At 37.7% G+C, this 26,418-nt stretch overlaps 2 protein-coding genes across 9 annotated transcripts; both read right to left on the bottom strand.

The window, feature by feature from the left end:
- Nucleotides 1–2,924: 2,924 nt before the first annotated feature.
- Nucleotides 2,925–14,663, bottom strand: LOC119900312 (coagulation factor XIII B chain-like). 6 transcript variants are annotated; one of them, XM_038715132.1, is made up of 13 exons: nt 14,503–14,658; nt 13,701–13,748; nt 12,385–12,564; nt 11,583–11,747; nt 10,834–11,025; nt 10,519–10,698; nt 9,719–9,883; nt 8,970–9,161; nt 8,649–8,828; nt 7,847–8,011; nt 6,355–6,537; nt 3,781–3,960; nt 2,925–3,190 (listed from the first exon to the last, which is right to left on the bottom strand). In XM_038715132.1, the coding sequence occupies exons 1-13, from the start codon at nt 14,570–14,572 to the stop codon at nt 3,006–3,008; spliced, it is 2,085 nt and encodes a 694-aa protein (XP_038571060.1). In that variant the 5' UTR covers nt 14,573–14,658; the 3' UTR covers nt 2,925–3,005. The 6 variants fall into 6 exon arrangements, with proteins under 6 accessions (XP_038571060.1, XP_038571061.1, XP_038571062.1 ...); XM_038715133.1 differs by lacking the exon at nt 13,701–13,748 and having other exon boundaries at nt 14,503–14,663; XM_038715134.1 differs by lacking the exon at nt 6,355–6,537 and having other exon boundaries at nt 14,503–14,657.
- Nucleotides 14,664–20,678: 6,015 nt separating this feature from the next.
- On the bottom strand, nt 20,679–25,777 carry LOC119900314 (complement factor H-related protein 1-like). Of its 3 annotated transcripts, none has more exons than XM_038715140.1 (6): nt 24,828–25,769; nt 24,068–24,262; nt 23,708–23,896; nt 22,321–22,506; nt 21,836–22,015; nt 20,679–21,015 (listed from the first exon to the last, which is right to left on the bottom strand). In XM_038715140.1, exons 1-6 carry the CDS (start codon nt 25,222–25,224, stop codon nt 20,822–20,824), a joined length of 1,341 nt encoding a protein of 446 aa, XP_038571068.1. In that variant the 5' UTR covers nt 25,225–25,769; the 3' UTR covers nt 20,679–20,821. The 3 variants fall into 3 exon arrangements, with proteins under 3 accessions (XP_038571068.1, XP_038571066.1, XP_038571069.1); XM_038715138.1 differs by having other exon boundaries at nt 22,321–22,518; nt 24,828–25,758; XM_038715141.1 differs by lacking the exon at nt 22,321–22,506 and having other exon boundaries at nt 24,828–25,777.
- Between the last annotated feature and the right edge of the window lie 641 nt (nt 25,778–26,418).

The following is a 26,418-nucleotide window of genomic DNA, read 5'->3' as shown; positions in this document are numbered from 1 at the left end:
AAAATGTCTTAATATTTCTTTAAATACTCAAATAGTATTTGGTTTTGTTTATTTTATATCATTTTCATGAATTTGCTTATTATTATACATTAGTATAATCACTTACTGTGATTATTTAAGAAAAATAAAAAAATAACATTATTAAAAAGAAAGGAAAATTGAACATAAATTTCAGGATAACTGGGAACACTCTTCTCTGCTGATAAATATCATGTGATACGATTGAGAACAGCTGGATCTTGTGGTGAGATTGTTTTGTCAGATAAACAGCATGCTTTCTGATGAGTTCTTTGTAAATACTTAACAGGGGCGATGGCTCAACAGGAGCACACCATGAGTACACATTGCTACTTGTCACTTTGATCAGGAAGGTGACACTATACAATACAGTATAGGATTGAATATTTATAGTATACAGTTTGGAGAAGAGCAGATTTGTCTGCTACTTCAGCACCATGGATTTATCAGCCATCACAGTTGGTGCTGGTATTTCAGAGCCATGGTCAGGGATATAGATTCTAATTTGCGCAAACCTCAGTCAGATTAAGGATCAATTAGCCAGGCAGACTAGACCAACATATTCAACTAAACAACCCCTCTGCCCTTTTACTGTCTCTGCTAATAGCGGATGGAGAGAGGGAGTATTGCATCCCTCCTCGTATCACCTCAGAGCAAAGAAATAACAGCAACCTCAGCAAGCATTTGTTAGATTAAAGTGTTTGCAGTGTTAAACTATGAACTCAAAATAAACACATATTTTGGTGCAGTATTAATTATCATTGTGTTATATAATTATTTAATTCTGCTGGAAACTCCTATATTGATTTGGCAGAAAATACTTCTTGCTTTACTCTACTAGTAATTAATTAATACTTATACTACAATAATAACTATGTAATTACAATTTGACATTGGGAGATTATAAAACATCCATCTATCCATCCATCCATCCGCAGGGCCACACATAGACAAACAACAGCCGGTCACACTCAAACTCACACCTAAGGACAATTTAGGGTCACCAATCAACCTAGTCCGCATGTCTTTAGACAGTGGGAAGAAGCCAGAGCACCCGGAGAGAACCCATGGAGAAACGGGTAGAACATGCAAACTCCACACAGAAAGGGGTTTGAACCCACGACCTTCTTGCTGCGAGGCGACAGCGCTATTAGAAAAATACATTAAACCAAAAAAACAGCGACTAAATAAACGTGATTTATTTCATTTTAAGTAATAAACAATTCAAAATAATAATGTTTGATCTAGTTAGCTTTGTGCTTAAAGAAATAAAAGCTGAGTTTTACTCTTAGGCTGCATATGTGGAGGCAGAAAACAGAGATTGTGTATGTTTTATTAATATGTATTGACAACATTAAAGTGCATCAGTACATACTGTAACTGTTTTTACTACATTAATAACTGTTATACAGGTGCTGGTCATATAATTAGAATATCATCAAAAAAAAAAAATGTATTTCAGTAATTCCATTCACAAAGTGAAACTTGGATATTATATTCATTCATTACACACAGACTGATACATTTCAAATTTTTATTTCATTTAATTGTGATGACTAAAAACTGACAACTAATGAAAATCCCAAATTCAGTATCTCCGAAAATTAGAATATTACTTAAGACCAATACAAAAAAAGGATTTTTAGAAATGTTGGCCAACTGAAAAGTATGAGCATGTACAGCACTCAATACTTAGTTGGGGCCCCCTTTGCCTGAATTACAGTGGCCTTCAGCTCTTCTGCATTGTTGGGTCTGGCATATCGCATCTTCCTCTACACAACACCCCATAGATTTTCTATAGGGTTAAGGTCAGGAGAGTTTGCTGGCCAATTAAGAACAGGGATACCATGGTCCTTAAACCAGGTACTGGTAGCTTTGTCACTGTGTGCAGGTGCCAAGTCCTGTTGGAAAATGAAATCTGCATCTCCATAAAGTTGGTCAGCAGCAGGAAGCATGAATTGCTCTAAAACTTCCTGGTAGACGGCTGCGTTGACCTTGGACCTCAGAAAACACAATGGACCAACACCAGCAGATGACATGGCACCCCAAACCATCACTGACTGTGGAAACTTTACACTGGACTTCAAGCAACGTGGATTCTGTGCCTCTCCTCTCTTCCTCCAGACTCTGGGACCTTGATTTCCAAAGGAAATGCAAAATTTACTTTCATCAGAGAACATAACTTTGGACCACTCAGCAGCAGTCCAGTCCTTTTTGTCTTTAGCCCAGGCGAGGCACTTCTGACGCTGTTTCTTGTTTAAGAGTGGCTTGACACAAGGAATGTGACAGCTGAAACCCATGTCTTGCATACGTCTGTGCGTGGTGGTTCTTGAAGCACTGACTCCAGCTGCAGTCCACTTTTTGTGAATCTCCCCCACATTTTTGAATGGGGTTTGTTTCACAATCCTCTCCAGGGTGCGGTTATTGCTATTGCTTGTACACTTTTTTTCTACCACATCTTTTCCTTCCCTTCGCCTCTCTATTAATGTGCTTGGACACAGAGCTCTGTGAACAGCCAGCCTCTTTAGCAATGACCTTTTGTGTCTTGCTCTCCTTGTGCAAGGTGTCAATGGTCGTCTTTTGGACAGCTGTCAAGTCGGCAGTCTTCCCCATGATTGTGTAGCCTACAGAACTAGACTGAGAGACCATTTAAAGGCCTTTGCAGGTGTTTTGAGTTAATTAGCTGATTAGAGTGTGGTACCAGGTGTCTTCAATATTCAACCTTTTCACAATATTCAAATTTTCTGAGATACTGATTTTGGGGTTTTCATTAGTTGTCAGTTATAATCGTCAAAATTAAAAGGAATGAACACTTGAAATATATCAGTCTGTGTGGAATGAATGCATACATTATACAAGTTTCACTTTTTGAATATTATTTGACATTAGGAGATTATAATCATACATAAAACCAAATAAATATGATTTATTTGTATTTAAATCACAAATGATTAAACATAATAATAACTTCCAGTTAACTGAAACTCTCACTGGCAAGTTGGCAGGAGAATCACACCACCATTACACCTCTGACGCATTGCCACTGCACCGGCAGGTATTCCTCTGGCACACTTGAACTCGATCATTTCATCATGAGATAAATATTTTTTGTCACCTGATTTTAAAGTAATATTATGTTGTCTGATGTCGTCTTCATTCAAAACACAGGGCTCTGCAAGAAACAATGGACAAATAGCATTGTGTTAATGGAAAGAACGACGGTAAAGCATTCTGCATGCAAAATGTTTCCCGGTGTTGGCAGTGACTTTTTTAGCATTGAATTTACTCTCAGTTTTTTCCTGAAAGTCTTTTAGTAGGCTGGTCTGGTCACATTAGAGACAACGTGCCACAATGAAATCAATCTGTGAAATTTTTTAATCAAAAAGCTTTGTGATGTAGTGACCACTCATTTTGTTTCATTACAGACAGACAGACCGACTGTTTTAAAGTTGTTGCTTTTGTTGTCATTGTGATATTTTATCGCTTTTTGTTTATGCATGCACTACAGTTGGGTTTTTTAGATCTGGGAAATATCTCCAGACAGTATTCTCCAGTATTCTGCAGACTGGTTTTAGTTCCATCACACAGAAATGATGTTTCCTTCAATGTGATTAATAAAGTAAATAACTAGTACATAAATGGATTTTGTAGGAGCCGGCGTTCCATGTTTCATATTAAACTGTCACATGCAACCACTGGAAACATTTAAAAATTAAGTAAGAACAGAATGCAATTTTATGTGCGGGGAGAACTGTAACTTACTGAGGCATCTCATATGTCCGGTCCATTCCCCATTCAGGCAGGTTCTGTAAGGCTCTCCCTCCATGGTGTAGTACTCCTGACACGTGTATTCAACAGTTTCGTTATAGCTATATTTACTTTTCATGGTGTACTTGAGGTCTCCATCTGCAAGTACTGGTGGTGTCCCACAATCCACAAGCTCTAAACATATATGGGTGCAGATAAAGTACAAGTTTAGGTATTTGATTATGGCACAGTTCTAAAAGTTTCACATGAAATTAAGCAATGGAGAGAAATGTAGCAAAGCCAGCCCTCTGAGATTGCAGTGGACTGTGGCAAACAAATGAAACTTGAGTCGTGAGGCCTGTCTAATTTCTCAGGTTGTGCCTCCTTGACTCCACCCCTCGTTCTCGAATTCTCGCATAACGTCTTGGTCCCTCCCACTCTAGATGCGAGAGGAGAAGTCGAGGCAACAGACATTTAACTTTTGCTGCTTTTGCATGTGAACTGGCGATAAATTCAGCCTCAGCATGATGAGGGTTCATCATCAGTCCCTACAAGAAATGATAAGGTAAAATCTATCTCAAATAGCCTTTAGCCCCAATTGTGCTACAACTGTCATCACAGGCCTATACTTTTGGAATAACATGTGCAGACTACATAATAGCCACTATTATTACTATATACCAACAGGAAATACAGCAGATCAGTGCTGAATGAAGAGAATGCTCTGGTTTATTTTACAGTCAAGGCAAGTCAGCAGCCGTTTGCACTCATTTTGTCACAATTAATGCAGTTGAACTGGTGTGATGGGTCTGAAGTAATCTCAATCATCATGTATGCATTCCATCCTCTTTAATGATTAGAAAGGCTGCTCTCAGACATTTAGGGTGCGTTCACACTAAAAATACTAAAAATACTACAAGCCTACTATTACAACAAAGACATAATATAATAATAGTAAAATACTTATTATTATTATTATTATTATATTAATATTTATTGTTGATTAAAGTTGGCACCTTATTAAATGTGCATGTAGCATGTAGGGACATAGCCTAGCACATTAATGAATTCATCCAAGGAAATACATATGTATTTTGAAAACATATGCTACTGTTTTCTTGTGCATGTTTAAAATGACTTGAACTATCCAGTTTGCATGACAAATGCTAACAAGTTATGGTTTAACCTGTGATAAGATGTCTGATGCAGAGTTTCTTCCTAGAAATGCCCGCTACAAAACATTGATATGAGTGACCCTCTAAAGTCTGCTGATTTGCACTGCTGACCAATATTATCGTCCAGATCTTTTCCCACTAATTTTTACTATCTTCTGTGAGAATTAATATTCATGTCTAAAAAGATGAACTAAGGGAGGTAAAATCAACATTAGTGGGATTAACCTCTAATGAAAGTGAACATATCAGCACAAGTTGGAAAGGGGGCATTACACTGTCCAGTTTGTAAACATTCACTTTCTTTAAACCCGTCCAGTGCATACTGATCATCACATTTAAATTGTAATTTATGTTCAATCTTCATTGTTTCATTTGCTGGTGGTAACTTTCTAACTTTATTCTTTCCAACCATAACTTTACACGTTAATAAAACAGTTATTATTAAATTATGTTAATTTTCGTTCCATTAGAGTAGAAGAAGACATGAATGCAAAATAGACAAAAATCTCAAAACTGACCCCTACATGTAAAAAGTGTCCTGCCTTAAACAGTAACTTCATAATTTTGATCATAGGCACCTCATCTAATAACTGTTCATTCTATTAGTTTGTTGTGTACTGATAGATCTTTACATTATACAAATAGCCCTCCCTCAAATGTGAAACTAAGTCCTTGTCACCATCAGTTCTCTGTGATGGAGCTTCTTTGAAGTGAGCCGCTGCAGCCCTTTCCATTTCCCGCGATTGAATACTAAATCTATGGCTGACTGTAAAAGCAGGCACTGGCTTAGCTGTGAAGGTAATAATGACGCTGTGTGATATGTGCGCAAAGACAGTGAAATACTTTGGCAACACCAAAGGACTTGTGTGTAGAGTTTAGGGGAAAAATCTAAATGGAGTTATGGTTTTGAAATTTTAGTTAAAAAGCCTGCTTATAGTGTTTAAGCAATGGAGAAAAACTGTAAATGCCTTGTCTGATGTCTTTGTCACTTTGCATTTATTATGTCACTTTGGATGTAAGCCTGCCGAATTAATTAATTTAAATATGAATTGTAAAACACATACTTCATGCACACAGAAATAGAACTGGAATCTATTGGTGCGACTTTGCAAAATGCTTTTGGATGTATGTATGTGTACAGTAAATGTTCTTCTTCTCCCATTTCCCATCTATGCATTGAATCGTATCCTCCCCCTCCATTGTATACTTCCCATGACACTTATAAGTTACTTCAGAGTTAGACAAGAAATTCTTCTGATAGGAAGTCACAACAACTGCATTCTGAACTTTAGGTGGGGGATTGCAATGACTGGCATAAGCTGCAAGAGAACACGGGTAAAACATATAGTATTAGGTTACACCATGTAATCTTTTTATACTTAAATCTGATCATATAATACTAAAGATGACTCACGTGCACATATTGTTTCGAGTGGTTCATTTGAACGCCATGTTCCATTGTGACAAGTTAAGAAATCCTGAGCATGGTATCCTTCCTTGCATTTAATCTGGAAGCGTTCGCCATCTCGATAATCATTGTCTTGAAGTGGCACTTCACTATTAGGAATAACAGGAATTTCTCCACATTTTTTTTCATCTAGAGTGGATACAATTAGAAATAGGTAGGTTTGTATATTGCTGCAAATAAATATGATATTATCAAAAACTTTACAAAACCACACTGTATAAGGGTAATAATGAAAAACAGAGAAAGAAGTCATATTCAGATAGCAATAATCAAAAGATTGCTAAATTGATAAAGTTGGTCTGTCTGTTGGCCCACCACTTTGGTCCAGGCTGAAATATTAAAAACATGAAATCTGATACTCGTTTTGAGGGCAGACAAGCCCTTTTTGATGGGATGGACAGAGCATAAAGTAGAAATGATTCAACACAACACACATGTGATTGTTTGTTTCCACAATTTCTGAGCACATTCATATGGAACATTTAAAAAAAACCTCTCAAAATATAAAAATGTATAACCTTCAGAAATGTAAAATTTTAAGTCCTATTTATCAGTTTTAAATTCAGAGTGATATTCTGAAATAGTTGAATGATAAAATATGATATTGGTTGTGTCATCACTGTGGTTTAGAACCCCCCCCCAAAAACAGATCCTTTGTGGTTTTCACTTTAAGTGATTCCTTTCCCAATAATCTGAAGTCACTGGAACTGTTTTTGAGTGTTCATATATTTATTCAACTTGTCCAAAACGCAGCTGCCGGAATCCTGACAAAAACTAGAAAATCTGACCATATAAAACCTATTCTGACCTCTCTTCACTGGTTACAAGTGCAAGCTAGAGCTGACTTAAAAGGCCTCCTTTTAACTTACCTTGCATGGACTTGCACCTTCCTGCCTAGCTGAGCTAATTAGTAATACATAGACCGCCTTGCCTCTATGTAGTATATAATTCTAAAATTGAATTGCATATTGTTTATACATGTATTTGTGTTGTGGTGGCAGCCACATTAGCATTAAATGAGCATTAAAATGATGCATACAACTTGATGTATGAGGGAGGATTATAGCCTATTGTTTCAGTGTCTCCATTATTTAATCAAAGTAGCAATAAAGGGTCAACATGCTTTTTCATGGCTTTGAGCTTAGGCAAGGCAAGTTTTTCACATTACATGCTAAAGACTGGACACATAACTGATCTCCTTTCTCATCTCATCAGCTGAAGGTTTTCATACATCATAAAAGCAGTTGTCAATGACCCATGACTTGCAGTTTCACACTTCTTGAGCTTACTTTTATTTATCAGACAGAAGTTTAACTGTTTTCTAGCTGAATGATCTAGAAGCCACTGTATTTGACGTTGATGGGGAGTTACTATGTTTGACACAGTTTGGATAAGATTTTTAAAACTGCGTTTTTAATGCTGTTCTGTACTTCCTTACCTGTACACTGTGAATCGCCTCTCCAACCATTTTCCCCACAGGTTCGAGTTGGACTTCCTCGATAACCTTTCTCGCAGACATAATTGACCTTTTCATAGTTTTTGTATATCTGCCTGTCATCGTTGAGAATTGCATTTGCGATCTCCAGTCGGCTGCATGTTATTTCTGAAAAACAAAATGCAATTATACACAACTCTACACATTTATTTCACACAAGTTTGTACGACAGACTATGGTTGGTACATATAAGCACAGACACATCTGTTGAACAACTTGTCACTAGTTTGTGGTTATTTTCCAACTTTAGCATGTACACTGAAACGACTAGCTAATGAAGCCATGTTTCAATAAACATCCTAAACTGGGACCAGGACATATTAATAGTGTGATGAAGTGACTGTAAATACTGAAATACTGACTTGTAGTTACTGAATTAGTTAGAGTATAATTGCTCATCCTAGGACTTTTTCAGCGTAGATAAAGTCATTATTAATTAATTAATAAATAAATAATAATTTTTAATTAATTCATTTTTCATTTAGCTGACGCTTTTATCCATAGCGACTTACAGTTAATATATATATCAGAGGTCACATGCCTCTGGAGCAACTAGAGGTTAAGTGTCTTGCTCAGGGACACATTGGTGGATGTCACAATGGGAAGCAAACCCGGTCTCCCACACCAAAGGCATTTGTCTTCCACTCACCACCCCCAGTAAAGTAAAGGGATCCTTCCTCACTTTCACAAATATGGATACAAAATTAATATTAATGTCATAAACACAACATTAACTTCACTGTACCTTGACAAAGTGGATTTGGTCTCCACCCCTCTCTGGTGCATGTGGCCCGTGTGGCGCCATCTGTACTCCTGTAGCCTGACCTACACGTATAACGTACAGTCTCATCCAATTTTGTTGGTTGCCTCCAATTGTCATACCAGTAATACACAAGGTTATCTCGTGGATTGCTGCATATAACCTCTACAATAAGAGAAAGTCTTGTGAATGTAAAGTAAATTGAGATAATATTAATAATCATCATCACAGATTAATGAACCACACACACAGTAACAACAACAATCGCATAATCTTTCTCTGGCCCTGAATCATGTAGTTTTATACCTAGGCATACTGGTCTGAGAGTCCATTCTCCATCATCATCGCATGTAGTTACTGCTGAGGGGTCTCGATGGTTAGAAATCCCGTACTTCTCTCCACAAATGACTCTTATTGTGTCACCAGGTGAAAACACATTTCTGTAAGGGGGTTCATACCTGGTTCCTAGTGGCGTTGATGGCAATTTGCATTTCAGTGCTGCATTTGTTGGAAAGCAAAGCATTATATCTATTAGTTTGCTGTAACAATGCACATTATGGCACCATTACATCCATCCACCACTAATTTTCACTAGACAGTGTGATATAACAACGGATCCAAAATGGTAACCCTAGTTCCGTAAGCACAGGCGGAGCCCTCTACTGGACTCTATGGGTACTACCTCCTCCAATCACATGCACGCACTTGCCCACTGAAACTTTTATTTAGGACGTTGCTATCGATACGCGAGTGACGTGTAAATAGCAGTGCCCCAGTGCCTCAGCATCCGACTGCCTCTTCAGCAGACAGTGTCGGAGCAGTAGGGCTCATCGGTAGAGGGCTCCGCCTGTGCTTATACAACTAGGGTTACCATTTTAGAAGCTTGGGTTACCTTCTTGAGCTTACTTTTATTTATCAGACAGAAGTTTAACTGTTTTCTAGCTGAATGATCTAGAAGCCACTGTATTTGACGTTGATGGGAAGTTACTATGTTTGACACAGTTTGAATAAGATTTTTAAAACTGCGTTTTTAATGCTGTTCTGTACTTCCTTACCTGTACACTGTGAATCACCTGTCCAACCATTTTCCCCACAGGTTCGAGTTGGACTTCCTCGATAACCTTTCTCGCAGACATAATTGACCTTTTCATAGTTTTTGTATATCTGCCTGTCATCGTTGAGAATTGCATTTGCGATCTCCAGTCGGCTGCATGTTATTTCTGAAAAACAAAATGCAATTATACACAACTCTACACATTTATTTCACACAAGTTTGTACGACAGACTATGGTTGGTACATATAAGCACAGACACATCTGTTGAACAACTTGTCACTAGTTTGTGGTTATTTTCCAACTTTAGCATGTACACTGAAACAACTAGCTAATGAAGCCATGTTTCAATAAACATCCTAAACTGGGACCAGGACATATTAATAGTGTGATGAAGTGACTGTAAATACTGAAATACTGACTTGTAGTTACTGAATTAGTTAGAGTATAATTGCTCATCCTAGGACTTTTTCAGCGTAGATAAAGTCATTATTAATTAATTAATAAATAAATAATAATTTTTAATTAATTCATTTTTCATTTAGCTGACGCTTTTATCCATAGCGACTTACAGTTAATATATATCAGAGGTCACATGCCTCTGGAGCAACTAGAGGTTAAGTGTCTTGCTCAGGGACACATTGGTGGATGTCACAATGGGAAGCAAACCCGGTCTCCCACACCAAAGGCATTTGTCTTCCACTCACCACCCCCAGTAAAGTAAAGGGATCCTTCCTCACTTTCACAAATATGGATACAAAATTAATATTAATGTCATAAACACAACATTAATATCACTGTACCTTGACAAAGTGGATTTGGTCTCCACCCCTCTCTGGTGCATGTGGCCCGTGTGGCGCCATCTGTACTCCTGTAGCCTGACCTACACGTATAACGTACAGTCTCATCCAATTTTGTTGGTTGCCTCCAATTGTCATACCAGTAATACAAAAGGTTATCTCGTGGATTGCTGCATATAACCTCTACAATAAGAGAAAGTCTTGTGAATGTAAAGTAAATTGAGATAATATTAATAATCATCATCACAGATTAATGAACCACACACACAGTAACAACAACAATCGCATAATCTGGCCCTGAATCATGTAGTTTTATACCTAGGCATATTGGTCTGAGAGTCCATTCTCCATCATCATCGCATGTAGTTACTGCTGAGGGGTCTCGATGGTTAGAAATCCCGTACTTCTCTCCACAAATGACTCTTATTGTGTCACCAGGTGAAAACACATTTCTGTAAGGGGGTTCATACCTGGTTCCTAGTGGCGTTGATGGCAATTTGCATTTCAGTGCTGCATTTGTTGGAAAGCAAAGCATTATATCTATTAGTTTGCTGTAACAATGCACATTATGGCACCATTACATCCATCCACCACTAATTTTCACTAGACAGTGTGATATAACAACGGATCCAAAATGGTAACCCTAGTTCCGTAAGCACAGGCAGAGCCCTCTACTGGACTCTATGGGTACTACCTCCTCCAATCACATGCACGCACTTGCCCACTGAAACTTTTATTTAGGACGTTGCTATCGATACGCGAGTGACGTGTAAATAGCAGTGCCCCAGTGCCTCAGCATCCGACTGCCTCTTCAGCAGACAGTGTCGGAGCAGTAGGGCTCATCGGTAGAGGGCTCCGCCTGTGCTTATACAACTAGGGTTACCATTTTAGAAGCTTGGGTTACCTTCTTGAGCTTACTTTTATTTATCAGACAGAAGTTTAACTGTTTTCTAGCTGAATGATCTAGAAGCCACTGTATTTGACGTTGATGGGAAGTTACTATGTTTGACACAGTTTGGATAAGATTTTTAAAACTGCGTTTTTAATGCTGTTCTGTACTTCCTTACCTGTACACTGTGAATCGCCTCTCCAACCATTTTCCCCACAGGTTCGATTTGGACTTCCTCGATAACCTTTCTCGCAGACATAATTGACCTTTTCATAGTTTTTGTATATCTGCCTGTCATCGTTGAGAATTGCATTTGCGATCTCCAGTCGGCTGCATGTTATTTCTGAAAAACAAAATGCAATTATACACAACTCTACACATTTATTTCACACAAGTTTGTACGACAGACTATGGTTGGTACATATAAGCACAGACACATCTGTTGAACAACTTGTCACTAGTTTGTGGTTATTTTCCAACTTTAGCATGTACACTGAAACAACTAGCTAATGAAGCCATGTTTCAATAAACATCCTAAACTGGGACCAGGACATATTAATAGTGTGATGAAGTGACTGTAAATACTGAAATACTGACTTGTAGTTACTGAATTAGTTAGAGTATAATTGCTCATCCTAGGACTTTTTCAGCGTAGATAAAGTCATTATTAATTAATTAATAAATAAATAATAATTTTTAATTAATTCATTTTACATTTAGCTGACGCTTTTCTCCATAGCGGCTTACAGTTAATATATATATCAGAGGTCACATGCCTCTGGAGCAACTAGAGGTTAAGTGTCTTGCTCAGGGACACATTGGTGGATGTCACAATGGGAAGCAAACCCGGTCTCCCACACCAAAGGCATTTGTCTTCCACTCACCACCCCCAGTAAAGTAAAGGGATCCTTCCTCACTTTCACAAATATGGATACAAAATTAATATTAATGTCATAAACACAACATTAATATCACTGTACCTTGACAAAGTGGATTTGGTCTCCACCCCTCTCTGGTGCATGTGGCCCGTGTGGCGCCATCTGTACTCCTGTAGCCTGACCTACACGTATAACGTACAGTCTCATCCAATTTTGTTGGTTGCCTCCAATTGTCATACCAGTAATACACAAGGTTATCTCGTGGATTGCTGCATATAACCTCTACAATAAGAGAAAGTCTTGTGAATGTAAAGTAAATTGAGATAATATTAATAATCATCATCACAGATTAATGAACCACACACACAGTAACAACAACAATCGCATAATCTGGCCCTGAATCATGTAGTTTTATACCTAGGCATATTGGTCTGAGAGTCCATTCTCCATCATCATTGCATGTAGGGTTACCATTTTAGAAGCTTTGTTCTATCTCACACAGGCTCCGCCCTCTACTGGACGTTACAGTGGGTGGAGCCCGATGACTGTCCGTCCTAGCAGTGACAAGCCAAAGTCTACCACACCAACCTGGTCAGCCACAGTCTGGCCAAAGCCCCAACCACCACATCACTTTAGTGAGAGAATGGTGGGCCACCCCTGAGAAGGTTGCTGGACCGATAGGGGTTTGGCCTGACCATTAACACCTGGACTGCCCTGACTTCTCACTGAAACGTCGGGCACCGCCAATGTCTGTTCTCCTATACACCCAGTCGTCATCGAATCCTAACTTTATCCTAGGTCGCACTTTGTATGCACGGATCCCGAGAAGGAGCTTGACATATCCAAGAGATGGAAAAGCGCAAACGGGCTCGGTAAGGGCCACAGTGCTATTGTGCAGATCTCTTCGACACACTCCAAGTGGAATGTGCACACACCACTGAGTGTGCATCTTTTCCTGCCAGTGTACAGGCTTGGGCGTTCACTCACGAAGCCAGCTGGCCAGACTCTTCTTGGACAGGGTTTTACTGATTGATGAACCGAAGAGACGAATAGCTGACCAGTGTGCAAATGTGTGTGTGGGGAAGAAGGCATCCATACATACTTACAAATATTAATTTAGCTGACGCTTTTGTAAGGTGACTTGCAATTGCTACATACAGTATGTCAGAGGTTGCACGCCTCTGGAGCAACTAGGGGTTAAGTGTCTTGCTCAGGGACACATTGGTGGACGTGTCACAGTGGGGAATTGAACCTGGGTCTATTGTGCTATCACCACCCAGAGCATTTCGCCGAAGCTGAAAAAAAAAGGATGCTGAGGCAGTAGGGACACTGCTATTTATAGGTCACGCACATATCGGTAGCGATGCCCTATTGGTCAGCTGCTTGCACGATAAAAATTTCAGTGGGCACGTGCGTGCCTGTTATTGGTGGAGGCAGTACCCATAGAGTCCAGTAGAGGTGGGAACCTGTGTGAGATAGAACCAACAAATTTGATTACTCAGTTTCACATTCACACACAGTGTGGGGATCCAGTCTGCTCTTATTCCTAGTTTTGTGCATTTTGAAGTTCTGTTTTCAGCAGATTTATATTTAGCATTGCACACAAAATGCAGGACATCATGTTCTCTGTACACTTGGATGTCTCCAAGCACATAACCATTCTCAATAATGGGTATTGTACATTTTATCTCTGTTGGAGAATACATAAAAGAAAATAACTGCATTTGTTCATGAAAAAGTTCTGTTCTGAAAGCAGGTTCATACCTGGTCCTTTCCAATGACGACAGTTTACATTTTTATTATTAGTTAGTTATTTTTATGGACATTTCTAGGAGTTAATAAGCCTGGTTTGGCCACTCAGGTTAAAGAACAACTGTAGTGCATGCATAAAAAACAGGGGTTAAAAAACACAACAGAATAAAAAGTATCAGCAAAGTCTATTTCCTGGCAGGTTTAATTAAAACATCCTACATATCCATCCTTGCATACATATGTGACTCTTTCCATCTGTATTTTTTCTTGTTATTGCTGACAACATTTGCATTCTGTAAATCATGTCTGTCTAATGCTATTTCTGAAAAACAGTACTTTTGCTTTTGCAATAAAAAGGTTTTCTTTTCAGATGGTCTCTTAGGCCACTTGCATTTACTGATACAAAGATATGCATGATTGTTGTTTTCTAACTGCAGTAAAACAACAGAGAAAATCCGACATTCTTACCATTCTGCTGGAAAGATTTATTCAAGTTCAGCCACAGGACAAAAAGCCAAAGGAGGTGAAAGAGTCTCATTTTGAAGGAATTCTCCACTCTGTGGCTCAGTTAATGTTTTCCCCCTCAGAGATATACAGATGAAAGTCTTTCAGTGCAGTGACAAACACACATGTTTGCAAGTCTTAGAAACATGGGAACCTATCCCAAAATCCTCCCTCTAACACACACAAGCAAACATGCATGCACACACACACATTCACACACAATAATTATAATATATATATATAATAATAAAGCATAAATTACAACCAGCACAAAATCATTATATTATGAAATAATGGTATAACTCATATTTTAAAAGGCACACTGCTCTAGAAACTGTATTCAACTGCTAATACAAATAAATTTGGGTCACAGTTTCACAAAACAACAAGTGAGATTAGAAATGTAAATAAACCTCAATAGACAGTATTTTGCAATTATGGTTTAACTTGGTATATTAAATTAAAATCTGTTTAGCCTTGTGCTTAAAAATACAATTTGTTGACATTTACTCTTGTAATATGACACACACGAAGAGGCAGAATACAGCTTTATTGATATTTTCACTGGAGAAGAATAACTGCATAACTGCACTGTGTAACTTAAACAGCACCCCCCCAATAATTGTTCATAATGACAGAACTTTGTACATCATCACATAACATGTTTGTTTATAAGTTCAAAAGTCATATTCAATAAACAAACAGACAAAATGATTTATAAAATGTACATAGTTTGAATGCACACAACAATTACAGTGAAGCAGTCGCTGGCAATGAAATTCTTAGATCTCATATAAGTAAAACAAAATCTAACAAGAATCAATGATGGTGCAGCAGCTAAAATATAGGAATCATTTTTATATAATATAAATTAAATATGAAGTAAATATAATACTGTGGCAGCCTGGTCAGTAATAGTAAAATTGCTAAACTGCAATGTAAACAGGTTGTGCAGTAGTGTATATACATAATGAGATTCTAGACAAGTATGCATATAAATATATTTACTGTGATGAATAAATATGCACTTGATGGATCATAAGCTCATAAACTGCTTATTAAAATGTAGTATGATAAGATATACTTTATTGTCCCCGAAGGAAAATTGGTTTAGTACTCCGTCCTGCAGTTTTACAAAGACAACACAAAATACAGAAAATTAACATCTCTCAACACATACTCTCATGCAACACGACACATGCTCTCATATACATTAGACAGGTAAACAGACAGTAAAATAAATATATATGCTGTGATGTGTACAGTTATGCACAGGTAGTAATATGCTGAGATGTAAACAGGTTGTAAACATTAAGTAACTACAGTAAATATAGCAGTAGTATAATGTAGTAAGTGTAAAGTGACATCCATGGATCAGTGCAGTGTGAGTGGAGTGTCATAGAGCTCATGAGTTTAACAATCTTGTGGCCTGCAGGTGAAGCTGTCCATGAGGCAAAGGCAAAGTTTTTGTGCCCTTTGCACACAACTGAGTTTGTGTGTTGGTAAATACATTTCAGAGAGAACAAGGATGTACAGTTTTTCTTCAAATGTGTGCAGTTCCAATGGGAAGAAATACTCTGATTAGCAGAAATGTCGAGGGACAAACATTGACTTAGCCACTGAAACTCTGCTTAGGGAGCTACTCCCGACAACAGCACAATGATTTCTTGGACTTTTGCCATAAGATTATCTCTGATTCTTTGAAGCTTGGTGATGGTGCAACAACTTTCAAGGCTAGTTTGTCAGCTACTGTATCTAAACAGCTAACATCTAACACACCAGCATGACAGGACATGCTACCATCACATTAGCTCCCTGAACTTCTATGTTTCCAAGCAATAGGCAAGCTGTCTGCCATGCAGTTATGTTAAGACTTTGTCTTTGCCACTACATTATTAAAGAGCCCAAGACCTATTTTAATCCAGTGAGCAATCACCTGCAGATAGATGTTATCTATGAAAACTGTTAATTTACTGTAAGTTTTATTGAAATTAAAATTGCGGACAGATCATTGATGCATAACTGTTCAACAATACTCTTCTTCCTCTGGTTAATCATTTACATATTTGTCCAGCCAGCTCATGTCACTTCCAGTTAACTAAAGCTTTTACTGGCAAGAGGACAGGATGATCACACCATCAAAACCCACACAAGCCCACTGTACCAATAGGTCTTCCTTTGGTACACCTGACCTCAAGTTCATTACCATGGGCTGAATACTGGCTTTCTGTCATGGCTAAATTTGAATGCAGTATTATGTTTCCTCATGATATCACCATTCACTGTGCAGGAGATAATGGACACATTTTGGTAATGGCAGGAAGACTTTAAAGCATACTGCATATATACTGTGGTGAAAGTGGTACTTTGTACCTTTGTAAATGTACTGATACTACAATGTATTTTGCTTTTGCAGTTGGTTGAGGTAGAGCTAGTTCAAACTACTTTATAAAGTGTTTGGTGATTGATTCCTAACCTAGGGTTCAGGCCCCATCTTACAGGGTCACAAGACAAATCTAAGGGATCGTGAGATGATTCATGGAAGAAAAATAAAAGTAATTTGTACAGATAATTTGAATTTAAGCCTTGAACAGTGATAATCTCCTAAGGTTTAGTAGTTGGGGCTCCGTCTCTTCAGCAGGTGTTCCTCTTCTGCCACTACACACATCCACATTACGCCCACACATGCGCACTGAGAACCCCTTCCTCAAGGGTTAACGTTAGAATTTTGGATTTATTTACAAAGTTTAAAAACATTTATTAAAAGCTTCTTTCTTTTCACATTTTTATTTACAGCATTATATGTTGAAGTGTATATTGTAATAAGCAGCACATTACCTTATTGGGAGAAAACTGGTATTTCTATTTATAAGCAGACGTTAAGCACCCCCATATCGCCAAAATGGTGAAGCTTCACAACGGATCCTCATTTCCGTTGTGAAGATTCGACTGTCAGATTGACAGCTGAATCAGGCTCTGCCCATCGAAGCATTGAATCTTCGACTATTCGGGGTCAGCCCTAGAAAAGTCACAAGGTACTATAGATGTGGGATTAGAAGTACAACATTTCGCCTCTGAAATATAGTAGAGCTGCAGTGTAAGGTAGAATAAAATGGAATTAAAATACAGTACTTTAAATGTGTAAAATGTGTTTAAATGTGTGCTACACAAAATACATTGTCCCTATGTTTTCTAAAACATGGATGTTTTGTTGAATACATTAAAAATAAATCCTCTATAGGCAACTGTTGACTAATACGTAGAAATTAGTGTCGGATCTATTTAACTAAATTCTTGATGCAGAAATGTGTATAGATGTTTTCTCTCCTAAAATATATATATGATTGTGGAAGAAGAAAACAGACTGAGTGATATGTTTTATTAAAAACGTCACAGTTGGCAGAACTGAAGTAGATATAGAAGATCAGCTCGTACGTTATAAATTGTCTTGTCGATCATTTACATGTTTGTCCATCCATCTCAGGTCACTTAACCTTAAGACTTATCATAGCTTCTTTATCCATAGTGCAGGGTTCTGAAAGAGATAACAGGTAAATATAATTTTTTTTTTATGTCAGGAACGACTGTACAGCATGCACCATATATAATTACTGTATTTCTAGTCTTGAATAAAAAAACATTGCGTACTTGAAAACTAAATATGTAGTCCCAAATGTACTTGGAAACAAATTCTATTACGATACTCTACATACGTATACAGTATTACTGACCAGCAAATTGTGAAACAAATAGAAAAGAAATATTGCCATAATTTCATTTCTTTTTAGAGAAAGTGCCTACATAAAACATAAAAAAATGCAGATATTCTAAGGAAAACGCTATCTACAAACAAAATGTGTTCTTTCGCCTTTCATTTTCCATTTGTAAAGAATCTAAACTTTATTGTGATCATTTACAACCCATAGTTAGCTGTGTTTTAATTTAAAGTATATCAAAATCAATAATCTACCATTTAAATGCATGTAAATATGTGATTTAAAGGTATTTAAAGGCTTTCCGGACCCAAACCTAATTAACTTTAACTGGAGTGTCCTTTCTGTCAATTACAGATAACATCTAGTGATAAATAGTTGGTAAATTTAGCCATAGCTTTAGCTAAGACTACCTATCTTCGCATCTAGGTTTGACTTGATGTACCTTTAGCTGACTAGTTGTTTGTCTGTGATGATTTTATGTTATCTCATTGAAATTTCTAAGACATAGTCTTTTAAAAGATTAAACAGATTCCAAAAAGTCAGATTCCTGTTTTAACTACACTTTCAGCAACTTGTTAACTAGGCAAAATTGACCGCCAACTCATTCGAATGTCACTGAAAAACCATAGGATGACATCAAGTAATTTACAAAAAGAATGGCAAACAGCAGCTGGGGTGAAGTGCACAGCAAGGACTGTTCAAAACAGGCTCCTAGAGGCAGGGCTGAAGTCGGACGAAGCTAGAAAAAAAGCCCTTCAAAGTTTGAAAAAGACCATAAGGATTGGACTGTAGAGGACTGGAGTAAGGTCTTCTTCTCTGATGAGTCCAATTTTCAGCTTTGCCCAACATCTAGTCGTCTAATGGTTAGATGGAGACCTGGAGAGGCCTTCAAGCACCCACTGTTAAATTTGGTGGAGGATCAGTGATGATCTGGGGGTGCTTCAGTAAGGCTGGAATTGGGCAGATTTCTGTTTGTGAAGGACAAATGAATCACACATTTTACAAGATTATCCTGGAAAAAAACCCTGATTCCCTCTGCTCTGAGAGTGTTTCTCAACTCTGAGGATTGGTTTTTAAAGCAGGACAATGCTTCTTGCTACACAGCCAGATAATCAAGGTATGGAAGGTGGACGACCAGATCGAGATCTTTTCATGGTCAGCCCAATCTTAAGACCTGAACCCCATTGAAAACCTCTGGAATTTGATCAAGAGGAAGATGGAGAGTCACAAGCCATCCAACAAAGCTGAGCTGCTTGAATTTTTGCGCCAGGAATGGCATAACGTCACCCAACAGCAATGTGAAGGACAGGTGGAGAGCATGCCAAAACGCATGAAAGCTGTAATTAAAAATCAGGGTTATCCCAGCAAATATTGATTTATTAGTATTGTGTTGTTTAAAGATTTTAATTAAAGAATTAATGTGAACTTGTTTTCTTTGCATTTTCTGAGGTCTGAAAACAATGCATCTTTTTTAGTATTTTGACCAGTTGTCATTTTCTTAAAACAAGTAATCAAATGACAACATTTTTATTTGGAATTTGGTAGAAATGTTGTCAGAATGTTTGTAGAATAAAACAAAAATCTTTATCTTAATCAAACACATACCTATAAAAAGTAAAACCAGAGAAACTGATAATTTTGCAATGGTCTCTTAATTTTTTTCCAGAGCTGTATATAAATATATAATATAGCCTATATGTATATATAGCCATAAATGCGTATAAATAATCTCAGGTTATAATAAATGCATTACTTATCAGTGCCTGTGCTGGGTACTGCCTCATCTGTGCCTGCTATAGCACCTTTCCACCAACTAAGAGGTCGGTTAATTAGACACATTTAGCTGCCTCTCATACCAACATTTCTTTCTTCTAAATTCTTAATTTTTCGGCACCACACATTTCTTTTGCGTCTTTCTTTCTTTTCGACATGTTTACCTTCTCTGTTGTGCTTGTCACATCAGCACCGTTGAGCCAATTAGATCTGAGCAAAAACGAGGATCGCCCGCGTTGTTGTTTTCCCCTTCAATACTGAAAGTATTGGTTTGGCCCAGCTGAACATTAGAAACTGCCTGCAATGGACCAGTCATTCGGGATTGTTCCCAAAATTCCCGATGGCCAGTCCACTCATGGTTGTTTTTGATCTTTTCATGAAATTTTTTGATAACAAAAATATAGAATAACATCAGCATTATCTGTTAACCAAGACCAGAATATTTTTGTAACAATGTCCAAGTGCTTTAAGTCCCTTTACATAACTATAAACATGTTAATTATGCTTTTGTTGCCAGGATCAGATGTTGGGAAATCAAATTAAATATATAAATGGTGGTGTAGTCTTTTTAACATCATATGCCAACAAGACGTTCCTACCATAACACATTTAATCGGCTACATGCTTATGATTCTGGAGGCTGAAAACAGACAAAGTGAAAAGCTGTGCTTTATTAAAATTACAACACACAGGAAGTATAGATACTGGTCTAACTCTTTACTTTGATTAATCATTTACATGTTTGTTGAACCAGCTCATGTTTATCATATTATATTCAGTTGATTTATAAACTTTTACTGGCAAGTGGGCAGGTGCATCACACCGTCAACACACTTCTGGCGCATCTCCTTTACTCCATCATGTCTTCTTCCTCTGATACACATAAACTCGATTACATCATTATGTGTTAAATACAGCTTATCATCAGCTGAATATCTGAAGACAATATTGTGACTTCTCATGGCTTCTTTATCCACAGTGCAGGGTTCTGAAAGATATAACAGATAAATATATATATTTTTTAATGTCAGGAACGACTGTACAGCATGCACCATATATAATTATTTCTAGTCTTGAACTTAAAAAAACATTGTGTACTTGGAAACTAAATATGTAGTCCCAAATGTAATTGGAAACATATTCTATTACGATACTCTACATATACAGTATTACTGACCAGCAAATTGTGAAATAAATAGAAAGGTAATATTGCCTTGATTTCATATCTCTTTTTAGCAATAATAAAAAATAATATAAATAATAATAGTACATAAAACAAACAAAAAAAAAATGCAGATATTCAAACGGAAACACTATCTACAAACATAATGTGTTCTTTTGCCTTTCATTGTCCATTTAAACTGTTCATTTTTAAATAATATAAACTTTATTGTGATCATTGACTTTCTGTCAATTACAGATAACATCTAGGGAAAAATAGTAGGTAAATTTAGCTTTAGCTTTAGCTAAGACTATCTTAGCATCTAGGTTTGACTTGATGTACCTTTAGCTGACTAGTTGTTTGTCTCTCTGTAATGATTTTACATGTTATCTCATGGAAATTTCTAAGACATAGTCTTTTTAAAAGATTAAACAGATTCCAAAAAGTCACATTCCTGTTTTAACTACATTTTCACCAAACACTATGTGTTTGTTTATTAGTCTTTAGTCCTTGTGTAATGGGTCTGTATAATGATTATGTATGTATGTTGACATAAATCAAACTGCTACATGCAAACACTGGAAACAAAAATCTGTTTGACATTATGCAAAATCCTCACAGAATGCAGTAGGAAAAGGAAACTTACTGAGGCATCTCATCTGTCCAACCCATTCACCATTTTTGCAGGTTTTGTAAGGTCCACCCTGCATAATGTAAAAGTTCGGACAGACATATTCAACCCTATCTTCATGTCTGTACTGGAATCGAACACTGTCCTTGATATCTCCATCTGTAAGGGGCGGTGGTCTCCTACAACCCAAAGGAGCTAAAAGAATGTGACAAATGTCGGAGAAAGTACAGGTTCATTATTATTGTGGAGAAATTATGACATTTTCACGCAGAGTGACAGATGACATATTTTATTGCCTTTGAATTTTAAAATGTAAATGTCAACAACACAAGAGGCACAAAGACAATACACATCAGGTCAGGGTAGCAGGGAAAACAGCAGATCAAGCCTTCTGAGATTGTAGTGCACTGTGGTAACCATCCGAAAGTTGAGTCATGGATCATCTTGTTCCATCATTTACCTAAATAAGGAGTAAGGGGACAACGAAAGAAGTGACTTACGTCCACATGTTGGGAAGGGGTCACTCCACTGTCCGTTTGCTAAACATTCAACCGATGCATTTCCGCGAAGAAAGTGTCCTCTCTGTCTGCACTCAAACCTTAACTTTTGTCCTTTTCTTAGTTGATTGTTTGGTACATGTACGGAGATGTATACGTTGGCTGGTACATGTGTGACTTTGCATTTGTCTGTAAGAGAATCTGTTTCATGAAGAGGTTTATTTAGTATAAACAGTAGCATACTTGACTAAAGATCTGACTTTTTGGGTTTCACGGACCCAAATCTGATGTAAATCTTATAGGTCCAAATCTTTGTAACTTTACCTCCAATGCATGTACATTTACAGCTTATTTGAATTATACAAAGATACAGTACGAGTACATGGGGACGTCTTTTTACTAAAGTTTAAATCTACTTAGATGTTTCTTTTTTATTAAACAGTCCATAATCAATATTTCCATATAAAAATGGTTCACATGACTACTTTTTGTGGTCATAGTGATGAATCTACATAGAATTATCACCCAACGCTGCAGTTCCCCTCAGCTCTGCAGAGGTTTAGAGTATGTTTAGTTCTCTGCTGATTTTCTGGCCAGCAGCATTTTTGTTTCATTCTCACTGCTCTCATAGCACTGTTATCGTCATCAGCAAGAAGGGGTTTCAGCAAAAAAGCCCTAAATACTTACTGTTAACTGCCAGCACCAAACAGCAGACATTGTAAGCAATTAGCAATGAAAATGGAGTATTTAGTAGCTTAAGAGCCAAATATTTTCATTATAAGTTAGTGGAGACCAAAACAGAGAAATAAGGTGCTTGAATATTGGATTAATTTGCCAGGTGGTCATAAACACAAGTCTAAAAAAATGCAAATATCGCTGTATGTTAGCTGCATGTTTAAATAGGCAACTCTTTGCTAAGAAGTTCACTATATCAACTTAAAAGATGATGGTCAGTGTTGTACCACCATGTCCCCCCAAGTGACCAAAATTTTTTATAATTGCAGGTTTAATTATTGTTTTATATACAGATCTGATGCTTGTATGTTATTCTTCAAAATATGTTAATTCAAATATGTAAATGTAGGTTCTTGAGGGGAAAAGGTACATATGATGAAAACGCCTGTAATATTCAACTTTTGCTTTGACCTGTTCTTACACTTTGTACTTAATGTATCTAATGAAACTCACATGTCAACATCCTGTGTCTCTTATCTCGCTAATCAACCATAAAATATTTCTGAATGTTTATTTTTGTCCTCATCTTATTCCCATCAATTTTTACCATTTTCTATGAGAATTAATATTCAAGTTGTTCAAGTGCTTTAAAAGATGGATAAACTAAGGGGGTAAAATCAACGTATACAGGGTTAACCAACCAAAGTGAACATACCATCACAAGTTGGAAAGAGAGTATTCCACTGCCCAGTTTGTAAACATTCAATTTCCTCAGACCCATACAATGTGTATTGATCACTGCATTGAAACCGTAATTTATGTCCAGTCTTCATTGTTTCATTTGCTCTTGGGAGTCCAGCTACATAGAGATGAGGGTGCATCACTCCAACTTTACAAGTGATGTCTGGAAAGAATAAAACGGATATTATCAAATGAAAAACTCTTAGGTTCCGTTTATGTGTCACAGAGGCCACCCTTATAATGTTTGCAGTCATTTTAGTGTATTACAACATGCTCCACAGTTAAGTAGCACATAACCAGTGTGTACAGAATTATTATTTTTATTTATATTTACCTTCACATGAGGGGAATGGATTATTCCATTGTCCATCTTTACCACATATCAGCACTGAACTGCCATCCAGATATTTCCCAGGACCACAGCTGAATGTGAGGAATTGGTCAGGAAGTATGGGTTCTTCATTTTGTGGTAAACCGTTTACTGTAACCCCACCATCTGCAGGAGGGGGCTCACAGCTGGAAGCTGGAACTAAATACAAGTCAGTCAGGTCACTGACGGTGAAGTACATGACAAACTAGGGTTGCAGCAGAGAATAGAGCTCAACACCACTGAGATCACATTTAGAGAAATGCAGTTCTGCTGTTTCATTTCTCTTGACATCTAAATCCATTTTCATGTCAAGTCACAGGACCATTCAACTTTATCTAGATGAAACGTTTAAACAGAACCTGAAAGAACTGGTTTTAAACACTATGCTCTTCACAGATGATGAGTTTCAAAAGGTTTAAAAATCGACTACCTGTTATAAGAAAGGATTAAAGAATTAAGTTTGATTCAAACCTGAGCTGTGTTGGAAATGCTATGGAAATGTTACTAGGTCTGACTTAAGCAGACTGCCATTAAAACATTTCTAGAAAACAACTGGTTAGGGTTACGTAATTAATTCTGTGTCTGAAAGGGACCTTCAAAAAATATAATTAACTGCAATTTGCAACAGTGTAAGCTATTTACTGCTATTGTGCTACATGATCAACAACAACAGAAGACATTCAGTCGGTGGTGAAAGCGCAGAACAGAAAGCCAGTCAACTCACAGAAACACGTTCCCTGACGAACTGCCAACCAGCCCCCGCTCGTGCATACATATTTGATGGTTGGACCTGATGTATAACCAGGTTCGCAAGTGAAATGTATCACGTCTCCTTCTTGGTAATCTGCCTTTTTGGTCTCTTCTGAAATGTGGGCATGAGGAACATCTGGCAGCGTTGAACATGCTATCAAACAATGCCATGGCGGCATGGGAAAAGAAGAAGAAATTACACACATTGTCTCATCAGTTGTATGGCACATGTTTAGTACTGTAGAAAGGGGGGGTATGTGTGGGGTTGACTCATCCAAAGTTCTTTTTAGGTGCTGGGCACATAACGTGACTAAACAATGACCACAACACTGAAGCGCTACCACTAAAACATTTAACCATAAAGTGCACATGAACAGCGTATCAAGATGATGATGCAGCCTGTTCAGTAAGATGTTTTACTTGTCAGTGCTCTCAGCCTGTCACTTTTAAAGGAGGCAAAAAAGTAATAACTGAAAACAATTGAAGTCTGTGGATATTATAGAGGTCAAAGACATTAATCTGTCCCCTCTTTCATGGATCTCAGATGGAGTAGGCTTCATGGAATTGTGGAAACAACTCACAGGAGACCAAAAATCATTAATAGTCGTTCTCCAGTCTTTCATATTAGCCCTCTCAATCCTGAATATCTGTAATATTTGAACAACATGAAACACTCATACAGGGTTGGGGAGTAACGGATTACATGTAACGGTGTTACGTAATCAGGATACAAAATAAATGTAAAGTAACGTAATCAGATTACAGGTACATTTTGTAAAATTGGGGATTACTCATAGGCGGGGGCAGAGATAGACTCTCAGCACAGTGGGACGGAGCTTCATCGTGGCCCCCCCCTGCTACAAAGTCATATTAACCAAGTTTACATGACCCCAGAGCCCTGCGATGGACTGGCGACCTATCCAGGGTGTACCCCGCCTTTCGCCCGATGTCAGCTGGGACTGGCGATGGATGGATGGATGGATGGACATGACCCAGACTCACTCTGAAAGTCCACTGAGTCCGTCTGCTTCTCTGCTGTCGGAGCTGATTGCAGCCACTCTACTTAATGTTTGTGCTCACACCAGAAGCGCCGCAGTGTGTCCCAGAAGCGTCCCAGCGTCAAGCAGCACAGAGCAGATGAACCGAGCAGGAAGTTCTGAAATGCTCCTGTGGTAGTTGCTAGATGCACCAGTCAAGACAAGAAACGAAAGCAAAGCCACAGAGAGCTTTGAAGGATGTAGTAGAAGCACAAAAAGAATAATTAAAAACAAGTCATTAACGTGGGGCAGGCTGCACGCTTCGCTGCTGAAACACTGAGAGGCTTCCAGTGGACTTTGACACCATGAATAAACCGCAGCCTACGTCCTGCCCTCCGAATTCCCATGATGCATGACGGTGAAGGGAGTTTTGTTAAAATGTGCTAATAAGTTTGCCATTTGTTTGAAATACAAATGTTACTTTATGATTTATAGCATATTGTGTGTTTATTGGTAATTGTCATTCTTGTGGTGGTTTACCATTGAAACCATGAGTGAAGAGATTGTTTCAGTCATGATGCTGCTGAA

Source organism: Micropterus salmoides, unplaced genomic scaffold (genome assembly GCF_014851395.1).
Source record: "Micropterus salmoides isolate LMB-PRFRI ecotype aquatic unplaced genomic scaffold, ASM1485139v1 Ms_hic_scaffold_13, whole genome shotgun sequence".
Lineage (NCBI taxonomy): Eukaryota > Metazoa > Chordata > Actinopteri > Centrarchiformes > Centrarchidae > Micropterus > Micropterus salmoides.
Note: the sequence above shows the minus strand (reverse complement) of the source record. Positions and strands in the feature narration are given on the sequence as shown.

Bases quoted from the DNA above. Each gene is read 5' to 3' on its own strand.
- LOC119900312 (XM_038715132.1), bottom strand. From the start codon at position 14,572: ATGAGACTCTTTCACCTCCTTTGGCTTTTTGTCCTGTGGCTGAACTTG. The intron at 10,699-10,833 runs GTATAAAACTAC...CTCTTATTGTAG, and splicing joins TCTCAGACCAATATGCCTAG to AGGTTATATGCAGCAATCCA. The intron at 3,191-3,780 runs GTAAGTTACAGT...TGTTTCTTGCAG, and splicing joins CGGACATATGAGATGCCTCA to AGCCCTGTGTTTTGAATGAA.
- LOC119900314 (XM_038715138.1), bottom strand. From the start codon at position 25,224: ATGTGCACTTTATGGTTAAATGTTTTAGTGGTAGCGCTTCAGTGTTGT. The intron at 22,016-22,320 runs GTAAGTCACTTC...ACATTCTTTTAG, and splicing joins CCCCTTCCCAACATGTGGAC to CTCCTTTGGGTTGTAGGAGA. The intron at 21,016-21,835 runs GTAAGTTTCCTT...TATATCTTTCAG, and splicing joins TGGACAGATGAGATGCCTCA to AACCCTGCACTGTGGATAAA.